The following is a 13,725-nucleotide window of genomic DNA, read 5'->3' on the forward strand; positions in this document are numbered from 1 at the left end:
GGAGGGAGGCTGACCGACGGGGAGCCCGGCTGGGGCCCGCGGGGAGGCAGGCCGGACCGACGGGGCGGGGGGCCGGCGCGGAGCCAATGGGGAGCTGGGGCAGATGGAGGGGGGGTTAAAACCCCCCCTGTGCCGGCGGGCGAGCGAGTGCCCGGGAGGAGGAGCGGAGAGGAGGGCTGCCCCCGAGGGCAGCCCCGCGGAGCGCGGTGCGGCGGGGCCCCGCCGGTGGATGCCCGCCAGTGCTGGCCCGGGGCTGCCCGGCCGGGCTGTGCCCTGGCAGGGGAGCGGCGGGGTGCTGGGGGGCCCGGCGGCTCTGCAAGGGGCTGGGTCATGCACAAGCCCATGGAGAAGTCCCAAAACTTCCGCATCGAGGCGCTCCTGGCTGAAGAGCCGGCACGGAGCGGCTCCCCGCCGGGGCTGAGCCCCGGGAGCCCCGCGGCGAGCCCCGGCCCCGCCGGGCGCTCCGACACGCCCTCGCCGCGGGCGCCCGCGGCTGCTGCGCCCCTCGCCCCGGCCGGCTTCGTCCCCAAGCCCGGCTTGTTGCACCTCCCCGGCCCCGGGCTCGGCGCCCTGCCGGCCCTCTACCCGCCCGCCGTGTACCCGCTCCCAGCCCTGGGGGGCCAGCACCCCGCTTTCGCCTACACCGGCATCCCACACTTGCCGCCGCCCGGCGCAGAGCATCTGAAGGCGGCCGTGGCCGGCTCTTTCCCGCTGGAGCACTGGATCCGAGCCGGGATGCTGGTGCCGAGGCTCTCCGACTTCCACGGTGAGTGACCCCGGGGACCCACCCTCCTGTCGGGCGGGACGCGGCTCTTGCCCCTTCCAAACCCCGGAGGCCCCCGCCGGCACAGCGGGGTGCAGGTGCCCTCGGGGACGGAGGGCTGAGGGTTTCCGAGGCCGCCTCTTCGCAGCTCCCCGGCGGTCCTGGTCGGGAGCCCCGCGGGGGCGGTGAGCCCTCGGAGCTGACCCCAACGCGGGGCTTTTGCTGCGCCCAGACCCGCTCCCCAGCCAGGGCATGTGCAGGGGTCCCATTGACGGGGGGAAGCAAGACCCGCGCTTCGGAGACCTTCGAGGGTTGCGGGGCCCCGGCAACCCGATCCGAAGGGCAAAGTCTCGCCCTACGCCGGCCCGGTGCTTCGGGACGGCCCCGAGGGGCACTGCCCGCCCCGGTGCCGCCGGAGCAGAGCTGCTCCAGGGCCGGGCCAGGCGCGCCGGCCCCAGCTGCCGGTCCCGCACGGCCGTCGCGGGCTCGTTGAGCTCGGCCGCGGCGGGAAGGAAACGAAAATAAAGAAGCGGCGGCGGGAACCCACACTGGGAAACGAATAACTCCCGCCCGGTGTACTTGGGAACGAACCGTCCGGATCCCTGCGGCTCGACACCGAAAGGTGCGCGGCGGGACCCGGCCCCTGGGCCGGGGAAGGGCCGGGGCTCCCGGCACCGCCCTCCGCCGCGCTCGGCTCGTGGGGGCGAGGGGCCGCTGAGCCCGGTGCCGACGGGAGATGCAGAGATCGGTCAGCCCGGCAGCGCGCTCGGCTCCCGCTCAGCGCCGGTCCCTTCGGGCACGCAAAGCGGGCGCCGGCTCCGTGCACAGCCCCTGGCACGGCGGGCACGGGCAGGGCTGCGGGCAGGCACCGGCTCCTGCACTGCAGCGATGGGCCACGGGTGGGGAGGGTCCTGCAGGGCGTGGACGGCGCATGGACCGACCTCGGGCTCTTGCCCCGCCGGGCACTGGCACCCCTGGCAGTGTGACCCGGCCCCTGCCCTGTGCGTGGGGTGAGCGGAGGTCTGGTCACTGCAAAGATGAGGCCAGTGGGCAATAAACTCGGAGTGGTTTGAATAAACCACCAGCAGAGTATCCAGACTGATTAGCTGAGTTTAGGGTCTTAATAATCTGGGAGCCCGCTAAAAAGAAAAAAGCTGCCTAAGTCAGTTAATTAATAAACTGGCTGCATGAATAATAGTACAAAAATGGAGAATTAACATGAAACATCCCATTCATTGTTCCTTCCTCAAATTATACCTGGGCAGGTTGAAGGGAAAGAGTCTGTTCCCTTCACTGGGCTGTCTCCCTTTCCCTGGCTCTCCCTGGACTGTAGGGTAGGTCCAGCCGTGAAGTGGTGGTGGCACCTAAAGGTGTAGAATAAGCCTCCAGTGCTATGGGCTGTGTGCACTCTTCCAGCATGTTGTTAAGAGCGGGTGTGTGTGTGTAAATATTTCTATTTGTTGGGTGGTGAAGCACCTTCCTACTCCTCTGCAGAGGCCACATTGTCCTCACAGGGTCTGAGTCTGTCAGTGTATCTCGGCATCCCAACAGTTTCACGCAGGATTGTGTTTCACCAGGGTGGGATCACACCACTGCATCTGTCCCTGTGGCCTTGAGCACAGCTTCTGGCTGGAATAATGTAGAGATATTTGTGCATCAAATTTGCATTTGTGCATCAGCTCCATACCTCTCAAGTGCAAGATGCACTCCAGAGCTGGTTGTGTCCAAAACCCTGCTGAAAGGACACAAAGGCCAAATCATGGGTGCGAGAACAGCTTGTGCAAAGAGCTTTTGGGCTGTGCTAGGATGCACGGGAACCCTGGAGAGCCCAAAGCAGGGTAGAGCCAAAGAAAGGTACATGTAGGTTTAACAGGGATGCAGCAAAAGCTGCCAGATCTGCTGATTTTTAAACCAGTGACCACCTTCAATCCATATCCTTGCCTAAATGTGTCTGCTCCCAATTCTGGGGAGCCTTTTGCAGGGGGGGATTCTTTTTTCCACAGACTGTCCCATTTAATATTTCAGCAATTCTCCTGCTGTGAAGGTTTTTGTGCTCCGGTTTGCTCCCAAGATTTATCACACCAAACACAGCAAATCACTATCCATTCTCTTTGCTTGCCTGGTCTGCACATGGCAAGGTAAGGTTCTGTAGGTCCCTTTCAGCTTTCTCCTCCCCCCACTACACAGCCCAACTGCTTCCATCTCCTCCAAGCCAGTTTCCATCCTGACTGCTTTCAGGGTTTTCTTCCAAATGTCCCCCTGTCTCAAAGCACAGGGGCCAAGCTGGGTGCAGAGTGTGAGCTGATGCCTCCCTGAGGCAGAAGGATGAAGCTTTGTGCATTTGCAGCTGTTCTACCTGCCCGTACTTCCCCACAGACATCACTTCTGACCTGAGGGGCTTATGCTTAGCTTGGGGTCTATTCTTCTCTCCACACTTGTTCTCCCGAGGATCCTGCTCCCCTGGTCCTTGCTTGGTGTTATTCCCAATGCCATGTAGACTGCATCGTCAGACCCTGCTCTTCACGCATCTTCAGATCCTTGTTTCAGTCCACTGGGAACATTTGGGTTCTCAAGTGTGTCCTCAGCCTTTCCTCTTGTGGGCTCGTTGCAGGCTCTGAAAGCAGGTCCCTTTGCAGTGTGCCTTGTCCTTGTAGTCACTAGCACTGGCTCCAGCTGCATGTTAGGGCTGTGTCTGGGCTCATATTGCCCCAGTGTGCTGGCCATGGTGTGGGGACAGGGACAGTGGCATGGGTATGCAGGGACAGGAAGGGGCACTTGCTTAGGACATGCTGCCTGCATAGCCCATCCTCATTCCTCTGAGGGTGGTGGTGGGCTGGGTGCCCTGTCCCAACACCTAGCCTAGACAGACAGATGGACCTGCCTGGCTGAGGTTTCCACAGTGACTGAGCACAAGTGTCCATGCTACTGGTGCTGGTCATGTTTAGCTATCTGGGTAGCAGCCGACATAGATAACTGGAAGAGATGAATCTGAAAGCCTCCTAGGACATGTTCTGGGGCATCCCAGAGGGAGATCACCTTTGTGATTTATTTATAGGGGATTCCAGGACTAAATCCTGGAATAAATTCCTTCTTCAGCTGCATGCATAGAGGTGTTTTGCAGGTATGGTCTAGTTTGGTCTCCTGGGAACGGTCAGGGTAGGAGAAGGAGTGGGACAGCCCCTGAAATGAAGCCACAAGCTCTGCGGGGATGCATTGCACACACTCGCCCTGCTCTCACCTGTATATGAGGGAGGTAGGGTGCTGGGGAGATGGTCTGAGACTGTGGGTACCCTTAGGAACCTGGCCTGGTCTTGGGTGCTGGGATTGCTCAGAAAAGTGCTCCTGCTGCAGTGCAAGTGGGTACCATGCCTTCCTCACTATCTGCCTCTGCAGAGTCACAGGCAGTGCCTGGCTGCCTCTGCTGCAATGCGGAGTGAGAGGGCTGGGTGGGGAGGCCTGAGCATAGGAGCAGGCATGCCCTTGCTGCAGCTGCCTGTCTCCAGCCTGGGTCCTTGTCCTAGGGCTTTGAGCACTCCTGAACTGCACAGGAGGAGCGTTTTGCACCAGGGTGCCGTGCCTATTAGTATTTCTGGGAGCTGTGATTTGTTTGCCCCAGGTATCAGCATGGAAATGCAGTGGTGGTGGACCTGCCTTGGCAGAGAGCTGTAGGAGCAGGGGGTGGAGTGGTGACATACAGCTGCAGACTCTCAGGAAGAGCAAAGGATTCCCTGCAGGGGACCTGGTGTTCAGATGGCTTTCCTGGGATGCTGCTTCTCTGCATCATCTACTTACCACCTTGATGGCTTGGAGCTCTGGCCAGATCTTGCCCACAGCAGCAGAGACCTGGCTGATGGGCTGTGCTGGGCTAGGAGAGCAGGCAAGACAGGTCATATCAAACTGTTTAAAAAATCACCACTTTCCAAGGCTCACCAGGTGCACACTGGTCCATTGTCAGCAGGAAGCATGGGCTGGAAAACAGCTGGCAAGCAGCAGTCAGGGGTCAAAGGTGGAGCAAGTAAGGAGCTAACAGAAGTAGCAAGTGCCCTTACACAGGCTGCCCACGGACAATGGTTAGGGCTGCCAGCAGACCAGGAGAAGCCTCTGGTGATGGCCCTGATGCTGGTGAGACCACATCTCTCCCTCCCATCCCTGACATCTGCAGAAACACCTCCAAAGCAGTCAGGGTGCTAATTTCCTCTCCTTTATTTGCCAGCCCACAAAGTTAAGTGAACTATAGCTAAACAAACCAAATTAAAACCAAGTGGGTTAATATCAACCTAGGATTACCTTTGTTATCAAGTAGACGGAAATGTATCAAATAAACCAACAATTTTTTATAAGCTTTATCTAATTATCCAGGAGGCAGCTGCCTTGTAGAGCTCCTGACCTCAGACTCAGAGGACATTCCCGGCTCCAGGCCAAGCAATTAATTTACTGATGTTGCAGCCAAATGCTGGGTACCCATCAGGGGGTCCAAGCCCTGCCAGGCTGAAGGGACATTGAGACAAATTCTGATCCTAGATGTAGCACTAGAGGAGATGGCTGGGAAGATAGGAAATCCTTTGGCAAGCAAAGGTGTGATGCTGAGGCAGTCGCTGGTCTTCTGGTAGGAGCTGGATAATGGGGAGAGCCTTCCCAAAGGGAAGGCACCCCATCTATGGGATGCCAGTTGTGATGAGGATGGGTTCATAGCTCAGCTGGTACAGGCTGGGGGAGGTGATCCCTGGGGGGATGCTTGCTATGCATCCCCTGGGACAATGCTCTCCATGCCCATGTGACAGATTGCCACAGGACAAGTGGGGGCAGGACTCCACTAAGCACACTGGCAGGACAGGCTGGAGCTGCCAGTACCCATAAGACATCATTTCTTTGCATGGGAAAATTAAACCCTCTTCATATCCTCAGGCTCCACTTCCTCCTCCTCCCTTTGCTCCTTCCTCAGTGAGAAACAGCAGATCCTTTTCCTCCATATTCTCCCCATGCAAAGAAGCCAGGGCCCTTCCAGGAAGCTAACAGCAGCTCTGAGACCAGAGATTTTGGTTGCTCAGGTCCATGCTGACCTGCTGCTTTGGGTGGCTGAAGGTCAGGTGGACCTTAAAGCTATGTCAGTTTGGGCTCACCCCGTTTTGTCTGCAGCCAAATCTTGAACAAGTCACAGTGGGGAATGGTGGTGATGGGTAATAGTAGCTGCTGAAGGGCATATTGTCAGAGGACGTCACAGGTTAGGTGGCCAGCTGTGCCTGTGTAGGCTGGGCTTTGGACTGGTGGTGGCTTGAACTGTATAACACCACCACAGAGGGGTTTGAGAGTTGGGGTTTTTTTGTCAGCACTGGGGCAGGAGGCAGGGTGGGCTCCCAGGGAAGTAAGGGTCTGTACAAGGTTTGTAATGGACACCACCGCACTGAGCCCGAATTGGAGACACCGAGATGAAGAAGCTGGGGCTGACAGAGGGATCATGCTCCAGCGGTTGGTCCCTTGCATTGGTAGTCATCTGGCATATATCCCATTTGGATTTATTTGGCTTTTGGGCAAACATTCTATTCTTCTTTTCCCTGCTAGACCAAGCAGTCCTCAGCATCTTACCCAGGGAACAGTGAACCCCTTGCCGGGGGGCATGGTGGTGTGTGTTAAAGCAAGCTGCCTTCCAGTATCCTCTGAAGCTGGACAGACCAAACTCCCGCTGCTTTTGGGGCTGAGACTCACTTCTGTGCCACCACTCTTCCCACATCTGTTTTTAGGCTGGCCACATCTGACCTTATAGGAGTAGGCACAGAGGAGCCTTTCAGAGTGGTCTGTGCTCCACAGAGCCAGGATGCAGTGCCCTAGAAGCCAAGTCCTCGGCTCTCTGCTTTGGGGTGGGGAATTCAGCCTGGGAATATGGTATTACTTCACCTCTGGCAAAACAGCCTCCAGCTTCAGACAGCACAGAAGTCCTGGATCACTGAATGCTGGGATGTGGGCATACCCTCTTCCCTTTTCTTTACCTGAAGCATCCTTTACAGACCATGCCCAGAAAGAGGACCTGCGCAGAGGGACCCTTCCTCGACCTGGTATAGCCAGCCTGGGCAATGCAGCCCCTGCTTCAGGGCAGGACTGAGGCACTGGGTGCCCCAGTGCACCCCCGGTCTCTGGCAGCAAAGGGGGCTTGCCAGGTGCCAGAGCCCTCAGGCTGCCAGATGCTGTCTGGGGCTGCTTTGTGTTGTGCTCCCCACCAACACTGGCTGAATGAATTTCCCCACCGGTTCTTTCTGATGCATCTCTGGCCTTCCCCGCCAAGAAGCTTCAAGGAGTGTTAGCATGGGCTGCCCTGTCCCTGCAGATGCTGGTCCCTGTGGTACCTCCTTTCCTTAGCGGAGTAGAGCCTCTCAGGTCTGTTTGGTCCCATGTCTCTACTGAGGATTTGTACAGCCAGAGCACCCACGGCCAGCCAGAGCCCAGACAGCAGCCAAACTCTGCGGAGCTGAGACATCTTTAATCTGACATTTGTATTTGTCCCAGAAATCCTTTGAGCCTCTCATTTGGTTTTAGCCTTGAATATGTTTTGTGTGCAAAGTAACACACCATGTATGTGTGTCAGAGCTGTCGGCACAGCGTGCCTCTATTCAGTCCCTAGTTTAACCGGCCAGTGGCTGCAAGGTGGGTCCCATGGGCTGTCTCTCCTGGCAATGTGAGGCTGCAGGCCCAGGCAGGGTCATGTCCATCTCCACTCCCATGAGGAGTTTGCAGAGCCCCAGCCAGCCTGGGCTCTGCCTGTTTGACTCATCCCACCCAGCATCCAGGTACTTGGGATCAAACCTGGATTGCGATCAGTTAATTCCTGCTCCATAAATTCTTGCCTCATGTGTCACAGCTGTGTTTGTGAAGGGCTTGGTGGACACCTTGGGAGATGGGCAGGTCGGGATCAAAGCTGGAATCTCAGGGAGATAACATGGATGGTGCCCCATGTCCTGGAAAGCGGGCCAGCCAGAGCAACCCTTGCCAAGCAGGGCACCTCTCTGGGGCCACGATGCTCCATCTAGACCCCCCTGAGATGCAGTGGTGGGGATGTGCCAAGGACCTTTCCTGTTAATGCCCCCTCTGGTGCCGCTCTGGCACTTTACTCCCAGCTGCAAACCTCTGGGTTTGATTGCTGCTGCAGTGCTAGGAGAAGCAGTAAAAGCTGAACTCATCAGGACAATAAAGCCAGCAGAGAGGAGATAAGCAGGGATCAAACACAGCGCAGCAGCCAACCCACACTGCACTCTCAAAGGTCCCTTTGTTCCTGCTGCCTCCTGATTCAGCGCCGTGCTGCCTTCAAGGGCTGCAGGCAAGATAGCGGGGCTCTTGGGCAGCCCTGCCGCCACAACCCCTGGCAGTTGGGCAGCCACCTGCATGGCCCAGCAATAAAAAAGGAGGATTAATTTCAGTCACAGGACTGATCCCAGTTGCACACCGAGGCCTGATAACATATCTCACTGGTTCCTATCAGCCAGGCAATAAAGCCATTATTGGGGCGGGAGATGATGGAAGAGACACTTGCCTTCCTCCTCATCCCGGACTTGCTGAGGGGGTGTCCCCCTACACCCCTGCTATCCCCTGACCCCTGCCCACTGTCTGCTCCACAGCTGCCCCACAGTCGGGCTTGATGGGGAAGTGTCGTCGGCCCCGCACAGCCTTCACCAGCCAGCAGCTCCTGGAGCTGGAGAACCAGTTCAAGCTCAACAAGTACCTGTCCAGACCCAAGCGTTTTGAGGTGGCCACATCACTGATGCTCACCGAGACACAGGTACCTTGGTCCTGGAGGGAAGGAGCATAGCACCAGACAGCTTCCAGGGAGGGAAGTCAAGGTCATGGGCAATGCTGATGCCCCTCACTTGGCTGCCATCAGCGCCACACACCTCTGTCCCCACCAGCAGCCCTTCTGGAGCGTCTTCTGCAGAGACCTGCCTGGTGGGCTCCAGGCCCTTCTCTTGTGAAGGGCACCCAGAAATACTGCTCCTCTTCACCTGGCACCCCCAGCTTGGGTTTCAGAGCTTTCCCATCCCTTGGTACACTGTGGGAGGGGGCTTTCTGTGGGGCTAAAATTAAAACCTCCCTGTGCATGTCCTTGGGCATCCTGCAGAAGCTGGGCAGGGGAAAGCAGCCCGCTATGGACTCCTCTCCCCACGACAACCTCAGCCTCCTTCCAGAGACCCGCAGCACCACGGGATGCCCTGCAACAAAGAGGTTTTGGGGGATGCCCTCCATGCAGGGAAGGTGAGGGGGTGAGTGGGGACAGGATGGGGCAGGGGGACATGCTCTCCCCTGGGGTCTCTCCTTTGGCAGGTGAAGATCTGGTTCCAGAACCGCCGCATGAAGTGGAAGCGGAGCCGCAAAGCCAAGGAACAGGGGGCACAGGCAGAGGCTGAGAAGCAACGAGGGCTCAGCAAAGCCTGTGAGAAGCTGCTGCCAGGCGAGCCCCAGGGACAAGCTGCCAAAAGCCACGAGTTGTTGGGGCACAGCCCTGGCTCCGGCTTTCTGCACTGCAGCACCGCCAAGCTGGGCTACGGCCCAGACTCCTCTTGCTCAGGAGGCGAGGAGGAAGAGGAAGAGGAGGAGGAGGAGATGGGTGCCATGGAGAGGAAGATCAGCTCTGTGTTGTGAAAGGCAGACGGAGCCAGCTGGGGAGAGGGGCTGGGCTGCAGTGGCAGGGATCTCCCTGCTGGCAGACACAGACTGTGCCTGGGCAGAGCTGGGGGGCTGCAGGGCACCTGCCTCCCTTTAACTTATGTGTGTTTGGATCCTATTTAACTCATAATTATTCCTCTGTGTGTATCTGAGGGAGTCCCCACATCCCTCCCCTATAAAGCTGTTATCTGGATGCCTGTGCTCTTCCTTAGGGGACAGAAGGTTCTGCCCCACTCCTGCCACTGCACTGTCTTACCAGGGTACCTGGGGAACTGGGTGGGGACAGCAGACTTGCACAGCTGGCAGCCCACCAGCATGGCTGGAAGGGAGAGACCCCCAAACCCTCCTTCGACTGTGCACTGCCCCTTCCTTGTTGGGTATGACAGTGCCTGGAGCAGTGTATCCCTGCGTGGTGCCAGCTGCCCTTCCCCTTGGTTGCATGAAGGGCTGGGAATGAGGATGCCCAGGATGTTGCCAGCCTGCCCTGCCTCCTCCTGCACCTGCAGCATCCCTGGTGGGATCTGTGCTTTGCAGGACAAAATTAACCTCTCCTGTGAAGCCGAGCTGGTTCATCAGCTAATGCAGCAGTGCTGGTTTCCATGCTGCAATTAGCCTGGTTGCATCAGTGTGGCATTGCCCCAAAGTAAGGCGGGGACAGAGGCCTCCTAGGTTGAGAGAGATGCTCAGGCTGTTTGTGAGGGTTCAGTGCTGTGGTGAATCCCCCTTTTCCTGTGCCAATGTCTGAATCCCGCTCAGCCACTTTATGGGCTCATTTCATGATCTTCTTCGGACCCTGGTCACTCTGGCTGCGCTCAAATCAACCCCTGGTAGCGGGATGACAACAGAAACTCTGCCACCTCCCTAGAAGCACTAGGCAGACACTATAGACCTCCCATGCCTCCTGCACACTTTTTGGGCCTCCCCTTGGGGATGCTGAGATGGCCATGAAGGCAGAGGGACCAACCTGGCAATGTCCAACCTCCCCACCCCCCCCCCGCCTGAGGGGGCAGCTTCACCACCACAGTGCACATAGGGCTGCAGGGGCAGGGCAGGGTGGGCTGGAATATCTCATTCCCAGGCAGCCTGTGGTGTTTCCCTCCTGCCTCACATCTTGCTGTCCCCTCCTCTCTTCTCACTGTTCCTGCCTGGATGTGGCAGGGAGGGCTGTCCGCTCCCAGGACCTGCGGTGGGGCTGGGAGCTGCTGAGGGGCAGCAGCCCCTGGGGAGCCCCGGGTCACCTCCAGCAGCTGGTCAGTGATGGACAGGACAGGTAAGGGTCTGTCACACCTCGCAGGGCTGGGTAACACCTGGCTGCAGCTGGGGCTGCAGTGGGACTAGGTCTGGGTAACACCTGGCTGCAGCTGGGGCTGCAGTGGGGCTGGTGGGCAGCACCCCGGGCAGGGGAGCAGATGCGACCCTTTTGGGACAGAGGGATAGGCAGGGGAAGCAGATGATGGGAGGGAGGATGGATGGATGGACGGACTGACGGATGGGTGAACGGACAGACAAACGATGGTCCCGTGTGGAGTGACAGTGACCCACAGTGGCTGCTGGCAGCTCAGCAGCTTTCTCCTGGATGCATGGCATTCTCGGTGCCCAGGTCCACTGTCTCCAGGCAACACATCCCAGGGCACAGCAGGACCCCACTACTCACGTAGGAGGTGTCCAGACCCTGGCACTGCCCAGACGGGAGCTCTGGTCGTGGGGAGGGTGCAGCTTTTGCTCCAAGGGAGATGTGAGCCAGGGTAGGGGTCAGGTGCCAGGAGCCTGTGATGGTTGGTGTAACATGGAGCAGGAGAGGAATGAATGGGGAGAAGGGGGAAAAAAAGACAGGGAAGGAAAGGAGAAAGGGAAAGAGAAATAGGAAAGGATGATACCCAGCTACCTGCCATAACCCTGCAGGGACAGCAGGGCAGGAGAGACCCACTGCCGCAGGGAAGCTGTGCACCCCCCCAGCAGGTATGCAGGACTGGGCACGGAGATGCTGGCAGATGCCAGCCCATGGCTGCAGGAGTCTCAGTGCCAAAGACATCTACCACCTGATGTACAACCTGGTCTTCTGGCAGTGGGGGAGCACAGAGAGCACCACAGGCTGGAGCTGGGCACACTGGGGTGGGGGTGAGGTTGGGGGGACAGGAATGGGGAGGGGCAGAGAGGAAAAAGAGAGAATGGAAGCAACAACAACAACAAAGTACCAGGAAGGAGGAAGGGAGCTGAAGGGATGTCACAGACTTAAAACGTTCACCTTGATGGACTGTGACAGGTTTAATTTCCAGAGTACAACCATTAAAGTGATGGATGGGAGGCGTTCATCTTGCGGCTGGTGCACATGGGTCCACCGTGGCTGCAGGAGGGTTTGTTTTGTTGCTGTTATTTATGAGGTTGTTCCTGCAGGAGCCAGCCACTCATCCAGTGCTGGGGGGACAGAGGAGGGGACAGAATTGATGCTGGAGGAGTTGGGGTGCTGATTTATGGCTGCTTAGCCAGATGACTCATGTTGTAAACACCAACAAATGCCATTAAAGCTGCATCCGCTTCCTGCCTCTGCCCTGGCACCCTCCCCAGGCTGTGGGACTTGGCCATGCTGCTGCCTGTGTACCCTAGAGGGGCTCTCTGGCCCTCCCCACTGGGGACACGGGGTCCTCCCCTCCTGTAGAGCCATCCAAGGCACTGGGAAGATGCAGGAGAGTCCTATGGCGGTGGTGGTGCCCCATGGGAATGATGCCCAGGATACCTGATGGGCTCCTGCAGCCAGGGCTCCCCTCTGCCAGTCTCGGCTCCATAATTGCTTTTGGCAATGGTCACGTTGTTATTTGTGTCACCGGTGCTGCAAGGACCCCAGAGTGACCTGGCCGCGTTAAGGTGCCACCGCATCCCTACGCCAGCCCTCTCCAGCCTGCTGCGCCCCTCGCCCCGGCATCTCCACCTCAGCCCCCCAGCCCCCTCACCCACCCATCCCCCCGGGCACCCCCTTCGCTGACCCAGCCTTGCGCCTGCCTCCCTCCTCGCACCCCCCCATCACCCCTCCACCCTGAGCTCTCTCCTGCACCCCCCCGTCTGCCCCCCGCCCCTCTCTATCTCCCTGCTCCTCAGCTCCCCCTTCTCCCCCCGGCCCCCATCTGCCCCTGCACTCCTTGCTGCCCCCCCCTGCACCCCTCCAGCTGCCCCTGCGCTTCCGCCCCGTGGCTGCCCCCTCCCGCCCGTACCCTCCCTCCCCGGTTCTGCGCGTCCCTCTGCTGCCCCCTGGCGGCCGCCCCGGCAGCGCCCCGCGCGGATTGACCCGAGGCGGCCGCCGTCGTTGCTCGGGGGGACGCGGCGGTGTCCGGTCCCCATGGCAACACGGGCCGGCGCCTGGTGGCGCTGAGAGGCCGGGGCCGGCGGCACCCGAGGTGGCCCGGGCTCCCGGGGCCGGGCTGTGCTATAGGGAGCCGGGCTGGCGGCGGGGGCCCGGGGCTCAGGGCCCAGGCCGGGTTGCGAAGGACTGGGCCGAGCCCTAGGGAGCTGGGCAGGCTCTTGCTGTAGGGAACAGGGCCGTGCCACAGTCGTCTGTATAGGGTTTGAGGGGCCGGGCGAGGCTATAGAGCAGGGCCTTGCTATACTGGGCTCTGTGGGTCTATAGGGGGCTGGGGCAGGGCAGGGCTTTGCAGTAGAGGCCCAAGGAGAGCTCTGCCACACGGGGCTGAGCTGTGAGGGAGGTGGGGGTCACGGCCTGTGCCAAGGAGCTGCGGTGTGGGGCTGCAGCAGTCTGGGGACAGCAGGGGCTGTGGGGAGGGCTGGACTCCGCTGGCAAGATGGGGTCACGAACGGGGACACCGCAGCCCCTGCGGGGAGGTGTGCCGCCCTGAGCCTGAGGAGGGGCCGTTGGGCTTCTGGGGAGCCCAGGTCCTGGCAGCAAAGGCTGCCTAGGTGCAGGAGCAGCGTGCGTGAGGACTTTTCCCTCTTGTTTTGCAGATGCTCGCTCAGGTGCATGGCGAGCCCCAAAACTCTGACTCTTTTCGGAAGCTGCGCTGTGGCTGCATCAGGAAGGTGAGTGGACGAGCGAAGCATGCAGTTATCGTGGGTGGATTACTGGCAAGGCAGGGAGAGAAGGAAAACAAAAAAACCCTTTAGCCTTTGCTCCCCTCGTTCATGACATCCTTTAGTATCTGTTGTTTGGGCTGTGGCCAGGAGGCGTCCCCTCTGGACTCCTGCAACAGGGCTTTTGGTGACTCTTAGAGCTTTGCCGCAGGGTGGCTCCTCCTGTCCTTTGCTGGAGTCAAACCTCTAGCTAGAGAAACAGCTGTTGCGTGATTTCTCCTCCCTCCCAAACTGCTAAT

The 13,725-nt window shown here is 59.2% G+C and overlaps 2 protein-coding genes across 3 annotated transcripts in view; both read left to right on the plus strand.

Moving 5' to 3' along the window:
* The first annotated feature begins 314 nt into the window (after nucleotides 1-314).
* On the plus strand, nucleotides 315-9,486 carry LOC102047645 (motor neuron and pancreas homeobox protein 1-like). Its single transcript, XM_005442965.2, has 3 exons — nucleotides 315-766; nucleotides 8,368-8,528; nucleotides 9,068-9,486. Exons 1-3 carry the CDS (start codon nucleotides 331-333, stop codon nucleotides 9,383-9,385), a joined length of 915 nt encoding a protein of 304 aa, XP_005443022.2. The 5' UTR covers nucleotides 315-330; the 3' UTR covers nucleotides 9,386-9,486.
* A 3,234-nt stretch (nucleotides 9,487-12,720) lies between these two features.
* CFAP65 (cilia and flagella associated protein 65) overlaps nucleotides 12,721-13,725 on the plus strand; it is a 33,784-nt gene continuing 32,779 nt past the window's right edge. For both annotated transcript variants that reach the window (XR_008733709.1, XM_055719426.1), the window contains exon 1: nucleotides 12,721-13,435. Coding sequence is in view for 1 of the 2 variants with exons in the window: in XM_055719426.1 (XP_055575401.1) it covers nucleotides 13,361-13,435 (75 nt within the window). In the remaining variant the exon portion in view is untranslated. The remainder of the gene's footprint in view (nucleotides 13,436-13,725) is intronic.

This window comes from Falco cherrug, chromosome 8 (genome assembly GCF_023634085.1).
Source record: "Falco cherrug isolate bFalChe1 chromosome 8, bFalChe1.pri, whole genome shotgun sequence".
Lineage (NCBI taxonomy): Eukaryota > Metazoa > Chordata > Aves > Falconiformes > Falconidae > Falco > Falco cherrug.